The sequence below is a fragment of the Melanerpes formicivorus genome, unplaced genomic scaffold (assembly GCF_026170545.1).
Source record: "Melanerpes formicivorus ecotype bairdi unplaced genomic scaffold, bMelFor1.0.p_v2 SCAF_10, whole genome shotgun sequence".
In the NCBI taxonomy this organism is placed as follows: Eukaryota; Metazoa; Chordata; class Aves; order Piciformes; family Picidae; genus Melanerpes; species Melanerpes formicivorus.
In genome coordinates this window covers 23,242,317-23,262,031 of record NW_027142362.1, presented here as the reverse complement: position 1 = coordinate 23,262,031, position 19,715 = coordinate 23,242,317, and the positions used below count along the sequence as shown (strand labels likewise).

Sequence of the window (19,715 nt, the reverse complement as noted above, 5' to 3'; positions counted from 1 at the left end):
CACAACCTCTACACAACAGGGTGGTTGGACTTGAGGACCTTAAAGGCTTTTTCCAACCAAACCCGATTCTCAGAGCCTCTGGTCTGGGTTTGTTAAGGTCTCATCAGGATGGGCCAGGTTAGGAGGATGCTGAAGGTGCAGCCCTCCAGTCTAGCCCCCACAAGCAGTCCTTGGGCAGCAGCAGGCACTGTGTGTGTGTCCCACAGCACCAGGAGCTGCGGGGACTGCTGGAACACCTCCAGAGACGACAGACTCCAGTGCTGCTCTGCCCCTGTCCCTACAGAATTGGGGGAAGTGCGGGGGGGGGAAATCATCTGCAAAGGAAGAATGTTTCACATGAGCTCTTTTGTGACCAATTGAGCTTTTTTGGGTGTGTTCTCAACCACTTAGCTGCAGTCAGGGAAGACCAAAGTGCTTTGAAACAGCAGCACTCACACACGCACAAAAAAAGTCGCAGCAGGCAGCTAAGGGCTCCTGTGGAAGCCTTTCAGGGGGAGCCCATTCACGACCTGCTGGGCTTGGCACTGCCACCTCCCTGCCGCAGGGATTCGATTTGTCGGTATTGAAGCCTCTAAAAGAAACTCTCAGCAGGATTCCACAAGGGTGCTTAGTGCACATGAAGCAGTTATGGAGATTACAGTCTCGGGAGTGTGTAGGCATCCGCATGAGCACACGCCGGGAGTAATGTCGGTCGCAGGGGGACATTACTCCGCCTGTACCTTTCAAGGCAACGGATAGAGGCAAAGCCGCCGCTAGCACAGACAGTGACCCCAACGGAAAAAAACAGAAGAGACTTCAAAAAAAGAAAGGACTAACCACAAACCAAGAGCTTTACAGCCAAAATAACAGACTAGCCACACACCAGTGTCCACAGGAGTCCAGTACACTATCGGACAGGGCACAGAGAGAACTGGGACTAGTCGGGACAACCAGACATCAATGTGCTGTTGTATATACAGTGGAGATATACAGAGACACATCGGGTACTGCGACACAAAGCACGGCAGAGTGACTCTACAACTTCCTGCCACGGGCATCTTTTGAGTCACAAAAGATGGTGAAGCAGGCTGCGCCTCGGCCAGCCAGCAAGCCCCCGGGCCCCCAGCCCACCCCGCTGCAGGGCGGCTGGGAGCGGTGCCCTGCCGCTGCCAGGCTCCCTCGCCTGTCCCAGCTCCCTATACCAGCACCAGCAACAGCTTTGAGAGTTTGTTTGGCTGGACTTCAGACATCAAACTGCACCCTGGACGTACAGCGAAGCTCTCGCTAGAAAATGACCACTTTTCCTTCTCTGTCAAAAGATTTCTGCCTGTTTCGGGTCAGCACTTTGGTGTGGTTTCAAAAAAAAAAAACAACCCCAACAAAACAAAAGGAAAGAAAGAAACAAAGAAAGAAAAAGCTCAGCGCTTATCGAGGCTGCCATCAGGTCTTCCCTTTCCAAAGGTGCAACAAAAACGCCTGTTCAGAGCGCTTTAAATGAGGCGGTGGTGAGTCACCGCCACTCCTCCCCTCCCCATCTAGAAACTTAACAGAGGTTAACAAACAGCGACCAAAAAAAATCAGAGCAAGGATAACTCCTCTGCCCGGGTCAGCCACCTGAACCGCTGGAAAAGCATCCCCAGAACAGTACAGACAAAGAGACCAAAACCTCAGCGAAACCAGAGGGGGGCAACAGAAGGACGGGGGGGGGAGAGGGAATAAATAAATATAAATAAGAGAAGTACAATTAAAAAAGAAAAACAAAACAACCACAAAAGAAAAAAAAGACTAACTCAAGATTAAAAAAGAAAGAAAGGAAGAAAGAAAACCAAACCAGCAAAACTGAAATCCAAATTAGTTGTGGAGGTGAATGAGGAGGCTTTAAAGAGAGGAGTGTTAACACCATGACTTTGTGCGTTGTAGAGACTGAAGCGGAGATTAAACAAACTCCAAAGCATGCAGAGCTCGCACTTACCACCGTGTTTTTAAGGGTATGATGCAATTGAAGGGGGGGAAAAAAAACAAACAAAAAAAAGAAAGTCATAGTAACCGAGAGGTTATCGACACCACCGCCAACCTTTCATGCCGGGAGCCCTGCCCTGAGCAACCTACGGCCGCGCCCAGCGTCCTCCCGGGCTGCCGCTGCGCCGGGGCTGACGCTGCGCCGGGGCTGCCGCTGCGCTCCCCTGGGGGCCTGACCGCGCTCGGCCCCCTCCTCCTCCTCCTCCTCCGGCAGGGATTTCCTCTGGAACTGGGAGGGGGAAGCAGATCTGCAGGCTCCAAAATCCCTCCTGGTTTAGGTGACACCAGATTGACAACCCCCAACCAACCAGCCAGGCCGGTGCTGTGGGTACAGCCGTGCCCTGCCTCTCCTGGCCCTGAAGGGAGAGGTTGGAACTGCTGCTCGGCTTCAGTGCATCGAGTACCAGGGGCAATCGGTCCTGCGAGGCACACAGATCTGGGCCTTCAGAATGCAAGATGCTGACTAATAGATCTGCATGAACTCCTCTGCTGGTGAGAGCTGTCTGGGGATGCAACTCCAGAGAAGGAGGCTGTGTTTTGTGTCCTCCCCTCCCTCCCTCCTTTCAGCCTAGTTTACAAGGTGGTTGTGATGTTCCTCTGTTTTCCGCCTCCTTTGGAGAGCTGCAGTGTTTCTTTTTAACATCAGATTTATCTCAGGGAGCCTCTTGTGACTGGTGGCACTTAGAAATGAAACACTGATGGCTGCCTCCAGCACTAGAGCTCACCTTGATGCATCCTCAGGGACTCAGCACTTCTGCTTGTGCTTTAGAACTTGCACAGACAACTCCCCTGAGAGGCCAGCAGCTTTGTGGTGGAGCTTACACCAGCATGTGGCAACTCCCAGACCTGCCTTGGCAGGTCAGGCTCCACGTGGCCCTGTGGAGCCTGATCTAGCTGGGGGTGTCCCTGCTGACTGCAGGGGGGTTGGACAAGATGACCTTGGAGGGTCCCCTCCAACCCAATGCAATTTGTGAATCAGTGAAAACAGAACAAGTTCTGCACCAGGAGTGTGCTGAACACTGGAACAGATTGCCCAGGGAGCTGAGGCCCCATCCCTGGAGGCTGAGGCTCCACAAGGCTCTCAACAACCTGACCTAGGGGAGGATGTCCCTGCTGACTGCAGGGGGCTTGGAGTGGATGACCTTTGGTGATCCAACCCCAACCGTTCTATGATCTCTGTATGTTCAACAGGCAAAGCTAAAGCCAGGGGCTGTGGCAGCCCTGGGCCCCTGTGTGACACTACAGCCTCCATGGGCTGCAAAATGTTCAGAGACTGCTGGGGAATTCTTCTGTTTCAAAGCTACCCTTTCAGATTCTGCTTTCCAAGGGAGAGGAAAATCTGACAGGAGGCTCAAAAGCTCTGGAGGACATTCAGAAGAATCCTGAGCTGTGCTGGCCCAAGTTGGGGGGAAAAATCTTCCTTTTCAGTTTATAATTCTATAGAAGTTTTAGTTGATCATTTTTTTCTGTTCTCACAACAAGTGGCTCCAGATGGAGCAGAGGGCAGTCCACAACCACACAGGGCCACCAGTCTTCCCTACACCCTGCGTGAGCCACAGAGGGCTCTGGCTGCAGGCAGAGACTCAAGGGCAGCATTTCTCACCTTGTGTCTGGAGAGCAGAAGGCTCAGAGACCTTCTTGTGGCCTTCCAGGAGCTGAAGGGGGGCTCCAAGAGTGCTGGGGAGGGACCCTTGAGGGTGTCAGGGAGGGATAGGCCTGGGGGGCTGGAGCAGCACTAGAAGTGGGGAGCTTGAGCTTGGCTGTGAGGACGAAGTTGTTGGCCAGGAGGGTGGTGAGAGCCTGGCCCAGGCTGCCCAGGGAGGTGGTGGAAGCCTCCTGCCTGGAGGTGTTTGCAGCCAGGCTGGAGATGGCTGTGAGCAAGCTGCTGTGGTGTGAGGTGTGCCTGCCCATGGCAGGGGGTTGGAGCTGGCTGAGCCCTGAGCTCCCTTCCAAACCTGACAATTCTGTGATTCTGTGACTCTCTTGCCTTTGCCTTCATGGATGAACTTGGAGGGAGGGGAAAGAAGAGGTGGATGGAGACAATCCCCTTGCTCCATAAAGCAAACCACCACCACCACCAAAGTGGTTGCTCTCAAATGCAGTGAAGGCACAGGAGTGTGTGGCCCAGACCAGTGGCAGCAGGCTGGAGGAATCCTGCTGCTGCCACAGCACCTAACCAATGGGCACAGCAGGCCCGGAGGAGCCGGGCTGCTCGATTGCCACCCTGGTACACCGATGCCTGCTGCTCAGTGCAGCCTCACCGCCTGCCTGTGGGACCATTTCCTCCCCTTGCTGGATTTTGGGTAAGAGGGAGAGGTCTGGGTGAGAGGAAATCAACAGAAACCCAACCCCCAAGTGAAGCAGTCACAATCAAACCGTTTCAGTGAAAACAGTTGGTTCTTTAAGGTTACTTACAGTAAGAGCAGGAACAGGGAAAGTCAAGAAAAAACAACAGACTATTAGAAAGGGGGGGGATGGATGGAGCCTCTGCAGGGTTGGAGCACAAAAGCATTTAAGGGAAGTCTTTGTATTAGGCTGAGAAATGAGAAGGGAAGAACGATGAGAGAGGAGAAAAAGGAGACGTTACAGGCAGTCAGCTCACGGCTCCGAGCTCAAGATCCTGTGGGACGTGGGCTGCGAAGTAAAAACTCTTCACATTCCCCCAAGGGAATGCAGCCAACAGGTTTTTACTTTCTACTTACCCCAGACACACCCTTTCAGAGAGCCTCTTTGCTAATCTCAGGCTGTTTGATCCCCCAGCAAGGGCAGGCACGGGCTCTCGAGGCCCCTCTGCCACACTACATTCGGGTCACCACGGCTGATGGCTGCGGCCATCGGCACTAAGCAGCTTAAGCTACCCTGACGGGGACTAAAGCGCCGTTTGCTGCCTTTCATCCTCAAGGGAAGTCCAAGCAGCTCGCATCCTGTGCCAAACACATCAGCAGTGCCCTGCTGGAACCCTTCCCCGCGGCACATGCAGCGTCTCTGGCCTCCACATGCCGGCAGTCATGCAGCTCTCATCGCCCACAGCCGCCGAGGCCACGCGTCTGCTCTCCCACTCTGGGCTGCACGGTGCCTCGGGAGCCCTGCGCTGCTCTACCGCCCCTGAAGCCAGGCAAGACTCTCTCTTGGAAAGGATGCAGAACCTCCAGCACAGTCTGCCCTCCCTTCCTCCTTCCAGCACATAATTTGGATGGCAGAGGGAGGAGAGCGCCCCTAAGCCACAGGCACGCCAGCAAGAACCTGCCCTGGGCGTCCTCTGCTGCCATCCTCGCACCACTCCTGGTGGAAACCCAGGATTCACAGGTGCCAAGTTCCTTTTTCTGCTCAGCAGCAGCAAGGAGGGAAACAAAAACCCCCAAGGAATAAACTGACAGAGCTCAATTATGTGAAGGAGGAAACGTCAGCCAAGCCCTGTCCCACGGCGTACAAAGCGAATGAACTCCACGCCACGAAGCAAGGTCCATGCAAAACCAGCTGCAGTCAGGAAATGCCAAAGTTCAAGGAGCATCCAGGTCCCCCCAGGTGGAGGCAACACCTTGGTAGGCCAGCAGGAAAGTGCCTTTCAGCCTCCTTTATCCCCTCAAACTCTGGAAGCTAAGCAGCTCCTCAGGCTGTGGAGAAGATCTGCTCCAAGTGTCAGCAGGTACCTGCCCCTCCAGCCTCTGCCAAGAGCTGAGGTGGCTGGCACTCTCCCACTGGCCATTTTTAGCCTGTGCCACATGGAGATGAGAGAAAGGGAAACAGAATTAACTCAGTTTGGTTTTATTTTGGCTGGCCAGAGTCCCCAGGTGCTCTGGAAAGCAGCCCAGACACCTTCCAGGATGGAGATAATGTTTCCTTCCAAACAGTCTCATTCCCCACTAGCAGCTGGGTGGTTCTGGTCAGCATCAGTTCATCCAGAGCCCTTTCTGGCACTTCTGTGTTTAGCCTTCCCCAAAAGGGCACAGCCCTCAAGCCTGCCTTATTCTCTTTAGGCTGAATCTCCCTTTGCTCTGAGGCTCTCACAAAGATCCTCTCAAATCCTGAAGGTACTGGTGGGGTTTCTCAGGGGGTCCTACACTGCTGAGGCTGACCTGAGCAGCATCATCTTCCTCTCAAAACCAGCCTTCAGCTGCCAGGCTGGAGAGGGGCACGTGCCAACTCGCCACCACACTGAACTAGAGGCTTCTTTGGGGGTGTGAAATGCTCACCAGCTCCACACAGTCCTCCAAGAGCAGGGGAGGGGAGAAGCTTCTGCCTCGGGGAGGGCAGGTCAGTGTAGCTGAGACAGGCAAAGGGACTCCACTTCAGGCTGCAGAGTCTGGAGCAGTCCAACTCCACCTTCCAGCTTGGGGTGAACACAGCACACCCCTAAAAGCTGCCCCTGCCTGGTGTAGGCTTCCCATGATAGACTCTTAGAATCCCTGTGGGTGGAAAAGACCTTGAAGATCACCCAGTCCAACCATCCTCCAACTCTACCAAGGCTGGTGCTGAGCCATGGCCCTCAGCACCACATCTCTGAACCGCCTCCATGAATGGAGATTCCACCACCCCCCTGGGCAGCCTCTTTCAGTCTTTGAGAACCATCTCAGGGAAGAAGTTTCTTTTCATGTCTAACCTAAACCTCCCCTTGGCAATTTGTAGGCCATTTCCTTTCACCCTATCGCTAGGGAGAAGAGACCAACCTCCACCTGGCTCCAGCCTCCTTTCAGGGAGCTATAGAGAGCAATGAGGTCTCCCCTCAGCCTTCGCTTTTCCAGACTGAATCCCCCCAGCTCCCTCAGCTGCTCCTCCCCAGCCCTGCTCTCCAGACCCTTCCCCAGCTTTGCTGCCCTTCTCTGGGTGCTCTCCAGCCCCTCCTTCCTGGAGTGAGGGCCCCAAAACTGACCCCAGGACTCCAGGTGTGACCTCAGCAGCCCTAGCAAGGATGTCACCTCACAGAGCCTGCACCCCAACACTTGGGCTGCTTGCCAGAGGCTGACATCTGATATGCAGCAGAGGCTGTGCCAAGCTCAACAGGAACCAGGCAGCGACCCAAAGCAAGATGTCCAACGGCCACCCAGCCTCTGCCAGGGCTGCAGGGGTCTGGCTGCTCCTACCTGCTACAAAGAGCATCAGAGACACCTGCAGACTAAGGAGGGCCCACAGTTACTCCACCGTGAGTGGGAGGATATGGCAGAACCTCAGTGTCTAAAGCCTGGTGCAAGGACAAAATCGACATAGGAAGGACAAGCAGGGAGGATGCTCTGCTGCTGAGGCTCCCAGGGTCCTTTCCCCCCACCCCCATTAGAAGGGAGGCACTAACAGCTTGAACCTGATGTGGATGCCCCTCCCTGGAGGTGCTCAAGACCATGCTGGATGTGACCTTGAGGAACCTGGTCTAGTGCAGGGTGTCCCTGCAGATGGCAGGGGGCTGGAACTGGATGATGCTTAAGGTCCCTTCCAACTCAGCTTATTCCACGATTCTCACTGCCACAGCTCCCCATGAAGATCTGGCACAACCCCAACCCCTCAGGGCTTCCAACACCAAACCCAACAGGTCTGGGAAACCAGCTGCCAGCTGAGAACAACCACAGCTGCTGCCAGCTAATGCTGCTGTTAAGGAGGGTGGTGCTCAGACCCTCTCTGCAGGAGCTGCCGGCTCAGCTGTAGGCTCTTTGGTGCTACCAGCACTGCTCGCTGTAGCACGCAGGGGTGGAGGTAGGGCTCTGGGAGCAGAGAGGTTCCATTCCCAGCACTAAGCAGGCATTCAAACATTAACTTTGGCATTTCCTAACAGCCTCTTGAAAACAATACAACCGAGGACAACCCGAGGAAGGCATCCAGGGGTGGCAATCAGCAGCCCATCAACCGTTTCTCATGTATGCATTCATCCAACACCTCTGCTCAGAGGGTGTTTCCCCACCACCGCAGCACAGAAAGCTTCAGGTGCCACTCAAAATGCAAGAGTATCCAAGGGAAGGCAGGACTGCAGCTGAGATGATGTTATGCTGATTGTGCCTCTTCCTCCATTCCAGGCAAACCTCAGGCACAGGCATTCAGATTGCCACAGTCAGCTTTTGTCCTCCAAGAGTGGCCAGAGAAAAGATCTGCCCGCCGCCGAGGGGCGCCGCGCTCCAGGGCTCAAGCTTAGCTGCCTCTCAAGTAGCAGCAGCCTGAGCAAGCAAAATTTAGTATCCTTGGTTACTTGGCTCATCATCTGGGACACCTCCAGCAGAGATGATGAGCCTGGGTCCCTCAGGGAGCTGAGGAGCAGCCAGCCCAGCCAGGGAAACTTCAGCCTTTGAGACAAACAGGCAGTGATTTCTCCACCTCCACACTGCGGCGGTGGCTGCCCCGTGACCCGCTCGGGTCAAAGCCAATTTCAGTTGCACTGAGGCCACCTGAGGCTGCTTGTAATGAATCAAATCATCAAATTAACAAGCTGCTGCCTCGGTTTGGACCTTCTGTGACTTGAAATGCAGTTCTGAGGCACAGGGAACTACCAACAGCCACCACAGAGGCGAGATCCTCCCTGGCCATGCTGGCATCGCCGCTAGGCCAGAGCCACATGAACAGCGCCAAGGAGTGCTGGAATTGTCTGGTCTGAAGTTTTCTGGGCTGGCTGAGGGCTGCTCTGAGGACCAAGTGCTGGTAGTCCAAACCCCTCAGGAGCTGTGGAGCTGTTAGATATGCAGAGGAACATGCACGACACAGTGTGAGGTTGGTTGGGTACACACCTAGAGCAGTCTCGGGGCATGCTCTAGAATCAGCAGGTGACACTCCAGAGGTGAAGATCTAAAGCTGCTTTCCCCTAGGTATGCACTGCTGGAGGCAGTGCTGATCTGCTACAGAAGAGAGCCAAGGCTCAGCCACCCCCACAGGACCAACACTGGTCATGTCTGGTGGGGTTGTTGGTGTTCCTTCTCCGGAGCACGGCTCAGAGGCCTGAAGATCGCAGTGCCCGAGCTTCACGAGCAGAGCGCAGCCTCAGCACTTCTCTCACTGCTCCACAAGCTACCACACAGCTGCCTTTGGAAGTCACCTACCATGCTGGAGAGCCTGTCCAGCCCAGGAAGACACTGACGATGCAGAGCTCCCTGTGCTGACCCAGCGTGGTGCCTTCCACAGGCTAAGGCACCTGCTGGCTCCACTGGCTGGGCGGGCCGTGTTCCTACGGCAGCTTTCTCCCCACACCAGCTGCTTCTCACAGGGGGTTCCTTGGGCAGGGTTTCTTGGCAAACACTGTGGCCAGTAGCTGAGTGTCATGTTAAAGCCCTGCTTCTCCCCTGGGGCTCTTCCAAACACTCACTTTAGCCTCAAATTCCTCCCAGCTTTTAAAGAGGAAGGTGTGCAGAAGCAGCTCCCAGAGTTGGTACTTCCTGTGTGCACCACAGAGGGTGCAGCTAAGGGGGGCTACCATCAGGCCTGATCTGCAGGAAACTCACCTCAGGACTACCACAACTGGGTGAAGGTTCTAGAGCATTCCTTAAACACGAACTCAACTGCACAGCAAACCCAGAGCTCTGCCTCCCCTGCTCTTGGAACACCCAAAACCCTTCTGGTTTTGCAGCGTCCCTGCAGTCCCAGTCCCTTCATGTGGAAGGCTTCCTGCCCAGTGTCCAATCCAGATGCCAGGTGGAAGAGGGAGTGCCACCACAGACTAGTGCCTGCTTCTCCCCTCTGGGCTGCCCTATGCTCCTCAGGGCTGACGTGCAGGGTTCCTCAGGGCTGCCACACAGCAGGGAAGAGACAGGAGTGCTACATCCCTTGTGCAGGAGAAGAAGTAAAAGCTACTGCAACGACCCACCCATGGTCTGAGAGCTCCTGGGCCCTCTGCACGTGCTGGGCTTAATGTTCAGAGAGGGAGCAGAGAAGAAAGCAAAGAGCTCAGAGCTGGGGGACCTGGGCTGCTGATCCTTCCTGCCACCCAAGCCCCGCTCCGCTGTGCGTCCGGCGGCTGGCCGGGCCTGGCCGTTCCTCCTCCTTACGAGCGCCTCGGGGCACACTTACCGTCTGGGACTTCATCCGGCCTCTTCCTCTTCTCATAAATGACTATGATGACCACCAGGATGACAATCTCTGCCAGGATGCCCAGGAAGGGCCAGAGGGGAGCCAGGTGGCTGCGCACACGCAGGATGGTTGTGACCGAGACGGAGCCGACCTGGTTGGTGGCGTTGCACTGGTACTCGCCGGGGTCCTCGGTGATCTGCAGGTTTGTGATGCTGAGCTCGGTGTAGTTGTCCTTGTTCACAATGAAGAACCTGCCAGAGGAGTTGTTGATGTCCTGGGATGAAGGGAGACAAGGTGGAGAAGAAGCAAGAGGGTTTAGGAAGCTTGGGTGCCTTTGCATGGGAGGCAGTCGGGCAGGGCGGCTGGGTGCTGCGGGCAGGAGGAAAGCCCAGCTCTGCCCTCAGGAGCCTGCCACTCCAGCTGACAGCCTCCCTCTGCATCCTCACTTGAGGAGCTTCAGCCACCACACACCACTGGCTGTCAGCATGATCATCAGGGAGTGGCTGGAGCACCTCTGCCACAAGGGCAGGCTGAGGGAGCTGGGGTTGCTCAGCCTGGAGAAGAGAAGGCACCAAGGAGATCTAATAGCAACCTGCCAGGACCTGAAGGGGGCTACAAGGAGGCTGCAGAGGCTCAGTTCCCAGACACCTGCAATGGTAGGATGAGGGACAATAGTTTGAGATTAGAGGAGAGTTAGACTGGCTGTGAGGAACAAGTTCTGCACCATGTGGGTGGTGGAGCATTGTACCAGGCTGCCCATGGAGGTAGATGAGGCCTCAGTCCTTGAAGATATTCAGGGTGAGGCTGGACAGGGCTCTGAGCAACCTGCTCTAGTGGAGGAGGTCCCTGCTGATGGCAGGGGGACGGACTGGGGGACCTTTGGGGGCCTCTTCCCACCCAAACCATTCTAGGATGCTGTAATAACATTTGGCTTTACACTGTAATGAAGAGAAGCAGAGCAGAGCTCACAAAGCAGAGCTCACAGAGCTCACAGGGCAGAGCTCAGAGGGCAGTGCTCAGAGCAGAGCTCACAGAGCAGAGCTCACAGAGCTCACAGGGCAGAGCTCACAGAGCAGAGCTCACAGGGCAGAGCTCACAGAGCTCACAGGGCAGAGCTCACAGAGCAGAGCTCACAGAGCTCACAGGGCAGAGCTCACAGGGCAGAGCTCACAGAGCAGAGCTCACAGAGCTCACAGGGCAGAGCTCACAGAGCAGAGCTCACAGGGCAGAGCTCACAGAGCTCACAGGGCAGAGCTCACAGGGCAGAGCTCACAGAGCTCACAGGGCAGACCTCACAGGGCAGACCTCACAGAGCAGTGCTCACAGAGCAGAGCTCACAGGGCAGAGCTCACAGAGCTCACAGGGCAGAGCTCACAGAGCTGAGCTCACAGAGCTCACAGGGCAGAGCTCACAGGGCAGAGCTCACAGAGCTCACAGGGCAGAGCTCACAGAGCTGAGCTCACAGAGCTCACAGGGCAGAGCTCACAGGGCAGAGCTCACAGAGCTCACAGGGCAGAGCTCACAGGGCAGAGCTCACAGAGCTCACAGGGCAGAGCTCACAGGGCAGAGCTCACAGAGCTCACAGGGCAGAGCTCACAGAGCTCACAGAGCAGAGCTCACAGAGCTCACAGGGCAGAGCTCACAGGGCAGCTCTCAGGGCATGCCAAGGTCAGGAATGCTTGGGAGAAGGAGGAATCAATATGCTCTCACTGCTGGGAAAAGAGCCTTTGGAAATGCCTTATATTGAAAGGCTCTAAAAGGGCAAAGCACTGACAGAGTGTGGATGTGTGATCTACCTGGCAGTTGATCTGGGATGAAATTCTCAAGGAACATCACCAGTGTGAAGGGACAGCTGCTCAACAGGAGCCTCAGTGCTTGGCAAGTCACCCACACACCCCTGCCCACAAACAGTGAAGCTCACAGCATGTCAGGGTTTGGAAGGGATCCTTGAGCCCAACCCCCCTGCCAGAGCAGGGCCACCTAGGGCAGGTCACACAGAACACATCCAGACAGGGCTGGGAAGGCTCCAGAGCAGGAGACTCCACAACCTCTCTGGGCAGCCTGCTCCAGGCCTCTGGGACCTCACAGGGCAGAAGTTCCTCCTCCTGTTGAGCTGGAACCTCCTGTGCTGGAGTTTATATCCACTGCCCCTTGGCCTATCCCAGGGTGCAGCTGAGCAGAGCCTGGCCCTGGCCCCTCCCTCCTGACCCCCAGCCCTCAGCTATTGATAGCCATTGATCAGATCCCTCTCAGCCTTCTCCTCTCCAGACTGAACAGCCCCAGGGCTCTCAGCCTCTCCTCCCCAGGCAGTGCTCCAGGCCCTTCCTCATCCTCATAGCCCTCCTTGGACTCTCTCCAGCAGCTCCCTGTCCCTCTGGGGAGCCCAGAGCTGGGCCAATGCTGTTCCTGGGATGGTTCTGCCTTGCAAGGACCTTCTCTCCCCCTCTGCTGTGGCAGTGCAGCCAGCTGGCTGGGGGTGCTGCAGGTGAGCAGCTCCTGATGCTTGCTGTGGCTCTTTTCAGCAGGAGCAGTGCCTGCTCCCTGTCTGCAGGCAGCTCTTCCACACCAGCTGCTCTGCTGCTCTCCAGCAGATCCCTGTCCCTCTTGAACTGGGCAGCCCAGAGCTGGATCCAATATTCCAGGTGTAGCCTCACCAGGGCAAAGCAGAGGTGGGAAGAACTTCACCCTAAGATCCAGGCCTGAGAGCAGGCTGCTGGTTCCCTGCTCCCTGAGCCTGAGAGCAGGCTGCTGGTTCCCTGCTCCCTGAGCCTGTGCCAGGCTGCTGGTTCCCTGCTCCCTGAGCCTGGGGCAGGCTGCTGATTCCCTGCTCCCTGAGCCTGGGGCAGGCTGCTGGTTCCCTGCTCCCTGAGCCTGTGCCAGGCTGCTGGTGCCCTGCTCCCTGAGCCTGGGGCAGGCTGCTGGTTCCCTGCTCCCTGAGCCTGTGCCAGGCTGCTCCAGACCTACCTCAAAGACTCCGTTGACCTTCTTGCGCCAGACCCACTCGGGGTGTGGGAAGCCCACGGACTTGCAGTACATCAGAGCCTCCTGCCCCTCGTTCTTGTTCTCACTTCTCTTGTGGCCAGTGATGTCAGGAGTGGCTGCAAAACAAAAGGAGAAAACAAAGACACTCTCTCTGTGTGTCCAGGCTGCTCCTTCAGCAGAGTTGTTTGAAGCTCCTCCCAGAGGAAATGAGCCCCAAGCTCCCTGGAGCTGTTCCTTTCCCCACACAGGAGGCACTGTGATTCCCAGGTCTCTCCAAGCAGCATCTCAGCTGAGCATCTGTAGGAACATCCCTCAGGCTTGGCTTTGCCAGCCAGACCCACAGAGAAGGGAGAAACCTTCACCCCCAGCTTTGAGTCACAACACTGAGACGGCTCAGGTGTTCCTCGGTGCAGGGAACAGGCCCCAGCCCTCCCCACGGCTCAGGAGCTGCCTCTTGCTCAGGCTTTGGAGCAGAGCTGCCAGAGATCCTGCTTACAACTTATCATAGAGTGAGTGAGGTTGGGAAAGAGCTCAGAGCTGATCAAGGCCAAGCTGTCACCCAGCACCTCCTGACAACTCAACCATGGCTCCAAGGGCCACATCCAATCCCCTCTGCAACACCTCCAGCCATGGGGACTCCACCACCTCCCTGGGCAGCACAGCCCAAGGGCCAATTCCTCTTGCTGCCAACAACTTTCTCCTCCCCTCCAGCCTCAACCTCCCCTGGCACAGCTGCAGACTGTGTCCTCTTCTTCTGGGGCTGCTTGCCTGCCTGGCACAAGAGACCAACCCCCAGCTGGTGACAACCTCCCTGCAGGGAGCTGCAGAGAGCAAGAAGGTCTCCCCTGAGCCTCCTCTTCTGCAGGCTAAGCAAGCCCAGCTCCCTCAGCCTCTCCTCCCAGGGCTGTGCCCCAGACCCCTCCCCAGCCTCCTTGCCCTTCTCTGGACACCTTCAAGTCTCTCAATGGCCTTCTGAAACTGAGGAGCCCAGAGCTGGACACAGGACTCAAGCTGTGGCCTAAGCAGTGCTGAGCCCAGGGCACAATCACCTCCCTGCTCCTGCTGGCCACACTCTGCCTGCTGCAGGCCAGGATGCCCTTGGCCTTCTTGGCCCCCTGGGCACACTGCTGCCTCCTCTTCAGCTGCTCTCCACCACTCCCCCAGGTCCCTCTCTGCCTGGTTGCTCTCAGCCACTCTGGCCCCAGCCTGCAGCACTGCCTGGGGTTGCTGTGGCCAAAGTGCAGCCCCTGGCACTTGGATGTCTTCAATCTCCTGCCCTTGGCCTCTGCCCATCTGTGCAGCCTGGCAAGGTCCCTCTGCAGAGCTCTCCTACCCTCTCACAGCTCAACTCCTGCCCTCAGCTTGCTGTCAGCTGCACATTTCCTGCTGATGGACTCCATCCCCTCCTGCAGATCATCAATCAAGATATTGACCAGGCTGGGGCCCAGCACTGCTCCCTGGGGCACAGCACTGGTGCCTGGCTGCCAGCTGGCTGTGGCACCATTCACCACCACTCTCTGGGCTCAGCCTCCAGCCAGTTCCTAACCCAGCTCAGAGAGCTGCTGTCCCAGCCAGGGGCTGACAGCTTGCCCAGGAGGTTGCAGTGGGGGATGGTGGCAAAGGCCTTGCTGCATCCCAGGCAGACTCCATCCCCAGCCTGCCCCACATCAGGACTTTGAGCTGATGCTGTCTTCAAGAGCATTTCTGGAAGCTGAATGGAGGGCTGCCTCCCTGCAGCAGCAGTTGGGGCTTCAGCCCACACACAGGCTGTGAGGTGCTGTGCTTGATGACCCTTCCAGCAGCAGCACTCCTGGGTCCCTCTGGGCAGCTGTAAAGCAGCAGCAGCCACAGAGTCAGCCAGGCTGGCAGAGAGCTCCAAACCAACAAGTCCAAGCAACCAGCCAGCCAGCCCATGGCACTAAGTGCCTCACCCAGGCCTTTCCTGAACACCTCCAGGGACACTGCCCCCAGCCCCTCCCTGGGCAGCCCCTTCCAGCTCAGGCCTACACACAAATGCCTCTGTTCCAAGGAGGGCTGCAGGTGAAGCTGGGCAGAAGGCAACCCTGAGCTCCAGCAGAGGCTCCTGGGAGGTCATTTCTCTGCCAGCCAGGTCAGTGCTGCTCGTGGCAGCCTAATGCCTCACGAGAGATTAGGGTGGATCAGAGCAGTGCCTGAGCTGAACCTTCCCTTAAGCAGATGGCTCTGGTGCTGCAGTGACCACCTCTGAAGGCCATTTGCTTTCTAGCTGGCTAATCATGTCACACGTGGCCTGCTGTGTGATGGCAGCACGCTGAGCTGCTAATCCAGGCCAGCCCCAGCCCAGGCTCCAGGAAGAGACCCCCAGGCACTGCAGTTTCTCCCCAGGAGCCTGCTGAAAGAGAGAGCTCCCTTCCCTACCCCTGCAGAGGGGGAGCAGGAAGGCTTCTGGCAGCTCAGCTGCAGGCTGAAGGAATTAAAGCAATGGCAGAGTTCTGCTGGGGCCCAGCAAATCAAAGCCAAGCAGAAGCACCTCAGGCAAGCAGAAAACATCAGATGGAGCTGCCCTTCCCCAGAGGGACATCACAGCCCTCTGGGAGAGCCACTGGCAGGCTGAGGGGCTACAGCAATTGGCACCTTCAGAGGCAGAGCTTGTCAGCTGCAGGAAGCGTCCCAGGCCTTGCTCCTGCAAGAGTCCTGTTGGAGGCAGCTGATGCATGATGGATAGGATGGGATAGGATAGGATAGGATAGGATAGGATAGGATAGGATAGGATAGGATAGGATAGGATAGGATAGGGATAGGGACAGGGACAGGGATAGGGATAGGGATAGGGATAGGGATAGGGATAGGGATAGGATAGGGATGGGATGGGATGGAATACAATAGAATAGAATAGAATAGAATAGACCAGACCAGACCAGACCAGGTTGGAAGAGAACTGTGAGACCATCCAGTCCAACCTCTCACCCAGCACCATCTGATCAACTCAACCATGGCACCAAGGGCCTCATCCAGGCTCTTCCTAAACACCTCCAGCCATGGGGACTCCTCCACCTCCCTGGGCAGCACAGCCCAAGGGCCAATTCCTCTGGCTGCCAAGAACTTTCTCCTCCCCTCCAGCCTCAACCTCCCCTGGCACAGCTGCAGACTATGTCCTCTTGTTCTGGGGCTGCTTGCCTGCTTGGGAGCCTCTCCTCCCAGGGCTGTGCTCCAGACCCCTCCCCAGCCTCCTTGCCCTTCTCTGGACACCTTCAAGTCTCTCAATCTCCTTCTGAAACTGAGGAGCCCAGAGCTGGACACAGGACTCAAGCTGTGGCCTAAGCAGTGCTGAGCCCAGGGCACAATCACCTCCCTGCTCCTGCTGGCCACACTCTGCCTGCTGCAGGCCAGGATGCCCTTGGCCTTCTTGGCCCCCTGGGCACACTGCTGCCTCCTCTTCAGCTGCTCTCCCCCATGACAGCACCTGGAGGCCATTCAGTGTTCAAGCTGAAGGTCTCCAAGGAGAAACAAATCAGCTGTAGTGGTGAGTGCACTGCATTGCACCTTCAGGAGGTGAGGCATGGGCGTGCAGCACCCCTTCAAACCAAGCCCCAAAGGGGTCTGTAACATTTCAGCCAGGAGATGGTGGCTCAAGAAGTGAATTTCATCTCATGGTCCACTGACAGAGTCCAACAGAGAGCTATGAGGATGCCAGAGGGACTTGAACATCTCTGCTGTGAAGGAAGGCTGAGAGCCCTGGGGCTGTTTAGCCTGGAGAGGAGGCTGAGAGGGGATGTGGTCAGTGCCTCTCACTGTGGGAGGGGTGGGGGTCAGGAGCAAGGTGCCAGGCTCTTTTGGTGGCTCCCAGGGATAGGAGAAGAAACAGCAGGTACAAGATGGAGCACAGGAGGCTCCACCTCAACAAGCACCTTCACTGTGGGGGTGCTGGAGCCCTGGAGCAGGCTGCCCAGAGAGGCTGGGGAGTCTCCTTGCATGGAGGCCTGTCTGGATGTGCTCTGGGTGAGCGGCCCTGGGTGACCCTGCTCTGGCAGGGAGGTTGAACTCAAGGACCTCTAGAGGTCCCTTTCAGTCCCTAACAAGCTGTGAGCTCTTCCTTCCTCTTTGAGGCAGGAGCTTGGTGACTTCCTTGTGGCTTTTGCTTCCTGCAGGCTGAGGTGCAGAGATCTGCTCCTGGAGACAACAGGCCAGCAGCAACAGAAGAGAAGAGCCAGCCCTGAGGCAGCCAGGTGACCACCCCAGAGCTGGCACTGGCAGGCTGTCAAAGACCACTCTGAGTTACCCCCACTGGGAAAGGAGGAGCCAGGATCCATCAGCTTCCAGCTGAAGCCTCACCACAGCCTCCCCCTGCCAGCACTTCATCCTTCACTGCCAGCCACCAGCAGCCAGTGACTCCAAGCAGAACCCTGCAGGGGAAGAGGCTACAGCAATCCAGCACTCTGCAGCTGGCCCACTTCTCTGGGAGGGTGCTGGCAGCTCAAGAGAGGAGGAAAGCTTTCTAGGACACCCAAAGCTCTCCTGCAGGCTGCCCTCCTGCTCCCCTTCAGCCCAGGGATAATTATAGATCTCCTGCAAGAGGAGGACAGCATCCCCAGGCTATCCCAATGGGAGCAGAGGAGCCAAGAATACCTCCTGCCTGCCCTTGCTGGGCCCAGTTGAGCAGCAGCCCTGCTAGGCCAGGACTATTTCTGTCCTCAGCCTGAGGGGAGCTCTGGGTGGAACATTAATGTTTCAGGGCATGATGCTGCCCTCTCTCAGCCCATGGCTGAGCCATGAAGTGTTTCCCTCCCTCTGCTCTGCTGGGACCCCACCTGCAGTACTGCAGTCCCTTCTGCTGCCCCCAGCACAAGAAGGACCTGGAACTGCTGGAGAGGCTCCAGAGGAGGCCATGAAGATAGTCAGAGAGATGGAAAACCTCTACCACAAAGACAGGCTGAGAGAGCTGGGGCTGTTCAGCCCTGGAGAAGGCTTCCAGCACCTGAATGGAGCTCCAGGAGAGCTGGGGAGGGACTTCTGAAGAGGGCTGGGAGTGCCAGGATGAGGACAATGGCTTTGAGCTGGAAAGGGGAGACTGAGACTGGGGATTAGGGAGAAATTCTTTCCAAGTGAGGCTGGGGAGACACTGGAGCCCAGGGAGGCTGTGGCTGCCCCCTCCCTGGAGGTGTTGTAGGCCAGGTTGGATGAGGCCTTGAGCAGCCTGGGCTGGTGGGAGGGATCCCTGCCCAGGGCAGGGGGTTGGCACTGGCTGATCTTGAAGGTCCCTTCCAAGCCATTCCCTGGCTCTGGTCAGCTGTGTCCTGCTGCACAAACCACAACTCAGACCTGTGCCTGACCTCAGGCACAGCTTCAGCCCCAGAGCAGCCCCTGCCTGGGGAGCTCTGCCAGCAGGATCTCCCTGACACTCTTCTGTGCTTCCTCTGTTCCTGGCACTGGAGCAGAAGGAAGCAGCTTCTGTTCAGAAAGGATCTAGAGTTGGCTTCAGCTTCTCAGCAGCAGAAGCCACAGCCCTGGTGAGGTACAGAGGCCTGAGCCCAGCATGCTGAGCCAGCTCCCACAGCAGCCAGACCAAGGTGGTGCCCTGACAGAAGACACTGAGTGTTTCCCTCTTGCACTGTGCAACAGGAGAGCTGAGCCACAGGGTCAGACTGGTCTGGGTTGGAAGGGGCCTCTGAAGGTCACCTACTCCAACCCCCTGCACTCAGCAGGGGCAGCTGCAGTTACAGCAGGCTGCTCAGAGCCTTAACCAAACCTGGAGTGGCTCTGGGGCAACCTGGGCCAGCGTTTCACCACCTTCCTTCTGTGTGGTCCAGCTCTCCCAATTTCAAACCACCACCCCTGGGCCTGTCACAAGGGGCCCTGATAAACACTCTGTCCCCAGCCTTCTGACTGCCCCCTTGAAGCACAGATAGGCCAGAAGAAGGTCTCCCTGGAGCCTTCTCTTCCCCAGGTTGAACAGAAGGCTTGTTTGAAACAGCAGCTGGAAGAGCCAGGAGAGGCAGGGCCTCACCCCCAGAGACCAGCCCCAAACCCCTGCAGCCATTCCTGGCACAGGACTGACCTGAGAAGCATCCTCCTTGTGCTAGCCTTGAACTGCCTCACCAAAGCAAGGGCCTTGTGCCAGAGTAAACTTCACACCTCCATGCTTCTGGTACCCCAAAAAGCTCTGCAGCAGCTTTCTGGCTTGAATGCAGCCCCTGGTCTCAGCTGGGACCCTGCCCCTGGGCTCAGCACTGCTTAGGCCACAGCTTGAGTCCTGTGTCCAGCTCTGGGCTCCTCAGTTTCAGAAGGACATTGAGAGACTTGAAGGTGTCCAGAGAAGGGCAAGGAGGCTGGGGAGGGGTCTGGAGCACAGCCCTGTGAGGAGAGGCTGAGGGAGCTGGGCTTGCTTAGCCTGCAGAAGAGGAGGCTCAGGGGAGACCTTCTTGCTCTCTGCAACTGCCTGCAGGGAGGTTGTCACCAGCTGGGGGTTGGTCTCTTGTGCCAGGCAGGCAAGCAGCCCCAGAAGAAGAGGACACAGTCTGCAGCTGTGCCAGGGGAGGTTGAGGCTGGAGGGGAGGAGAAAGTTGTTGGCAGCAAGAGGAATTGGCCCTTGGGCTGTGCTGCCCAGGGAGGTGGTGGAGTCCCGATCCCTGGAGGTGTTTAGGAAGAGCCTGGCTGAGGCCCTTGGAGCCATGGTTGAGTTGATCAGATGGTGCTGGGTGAGAGGTTGGCCTTGGTGACCTTGAAGGTCTTTTCCCAGCTGGTTGATTCTGTTCTATCAGCCTCCACAACAGGCTTTTCCTCTT

The 19,715-nt window shown here is 56.9% G+C and overlaps 1 protein-coding gene across 1 annotated transcript in view; it reads right to left on the bottom strand.

Annotated features, from left to right (window-relative positions):
• NPTN (neuroplastin) overlaps nt 1-19,715 on the bottom strand; it is a 90,393-nt gene that overhangs the window by 3,950 nt on the left and 66,728 nt on the right. Inside the window, exons 5-6 of the mRNA XM_068144281.1 lie at nt 12,937-13,070; nt 9,973-10,246 (exon numbers count right to left, since the gene is read on the bottom strand). Coding sequence (XP_068000382.1) covers nt 9,973-10,246; nt 12,937-13,070 — 408 coding nt within the window. The remainder of the gene's footprint in view (nt 1-9,972; nt 10,247-12,936; nt 13,071-19,715) is intronic.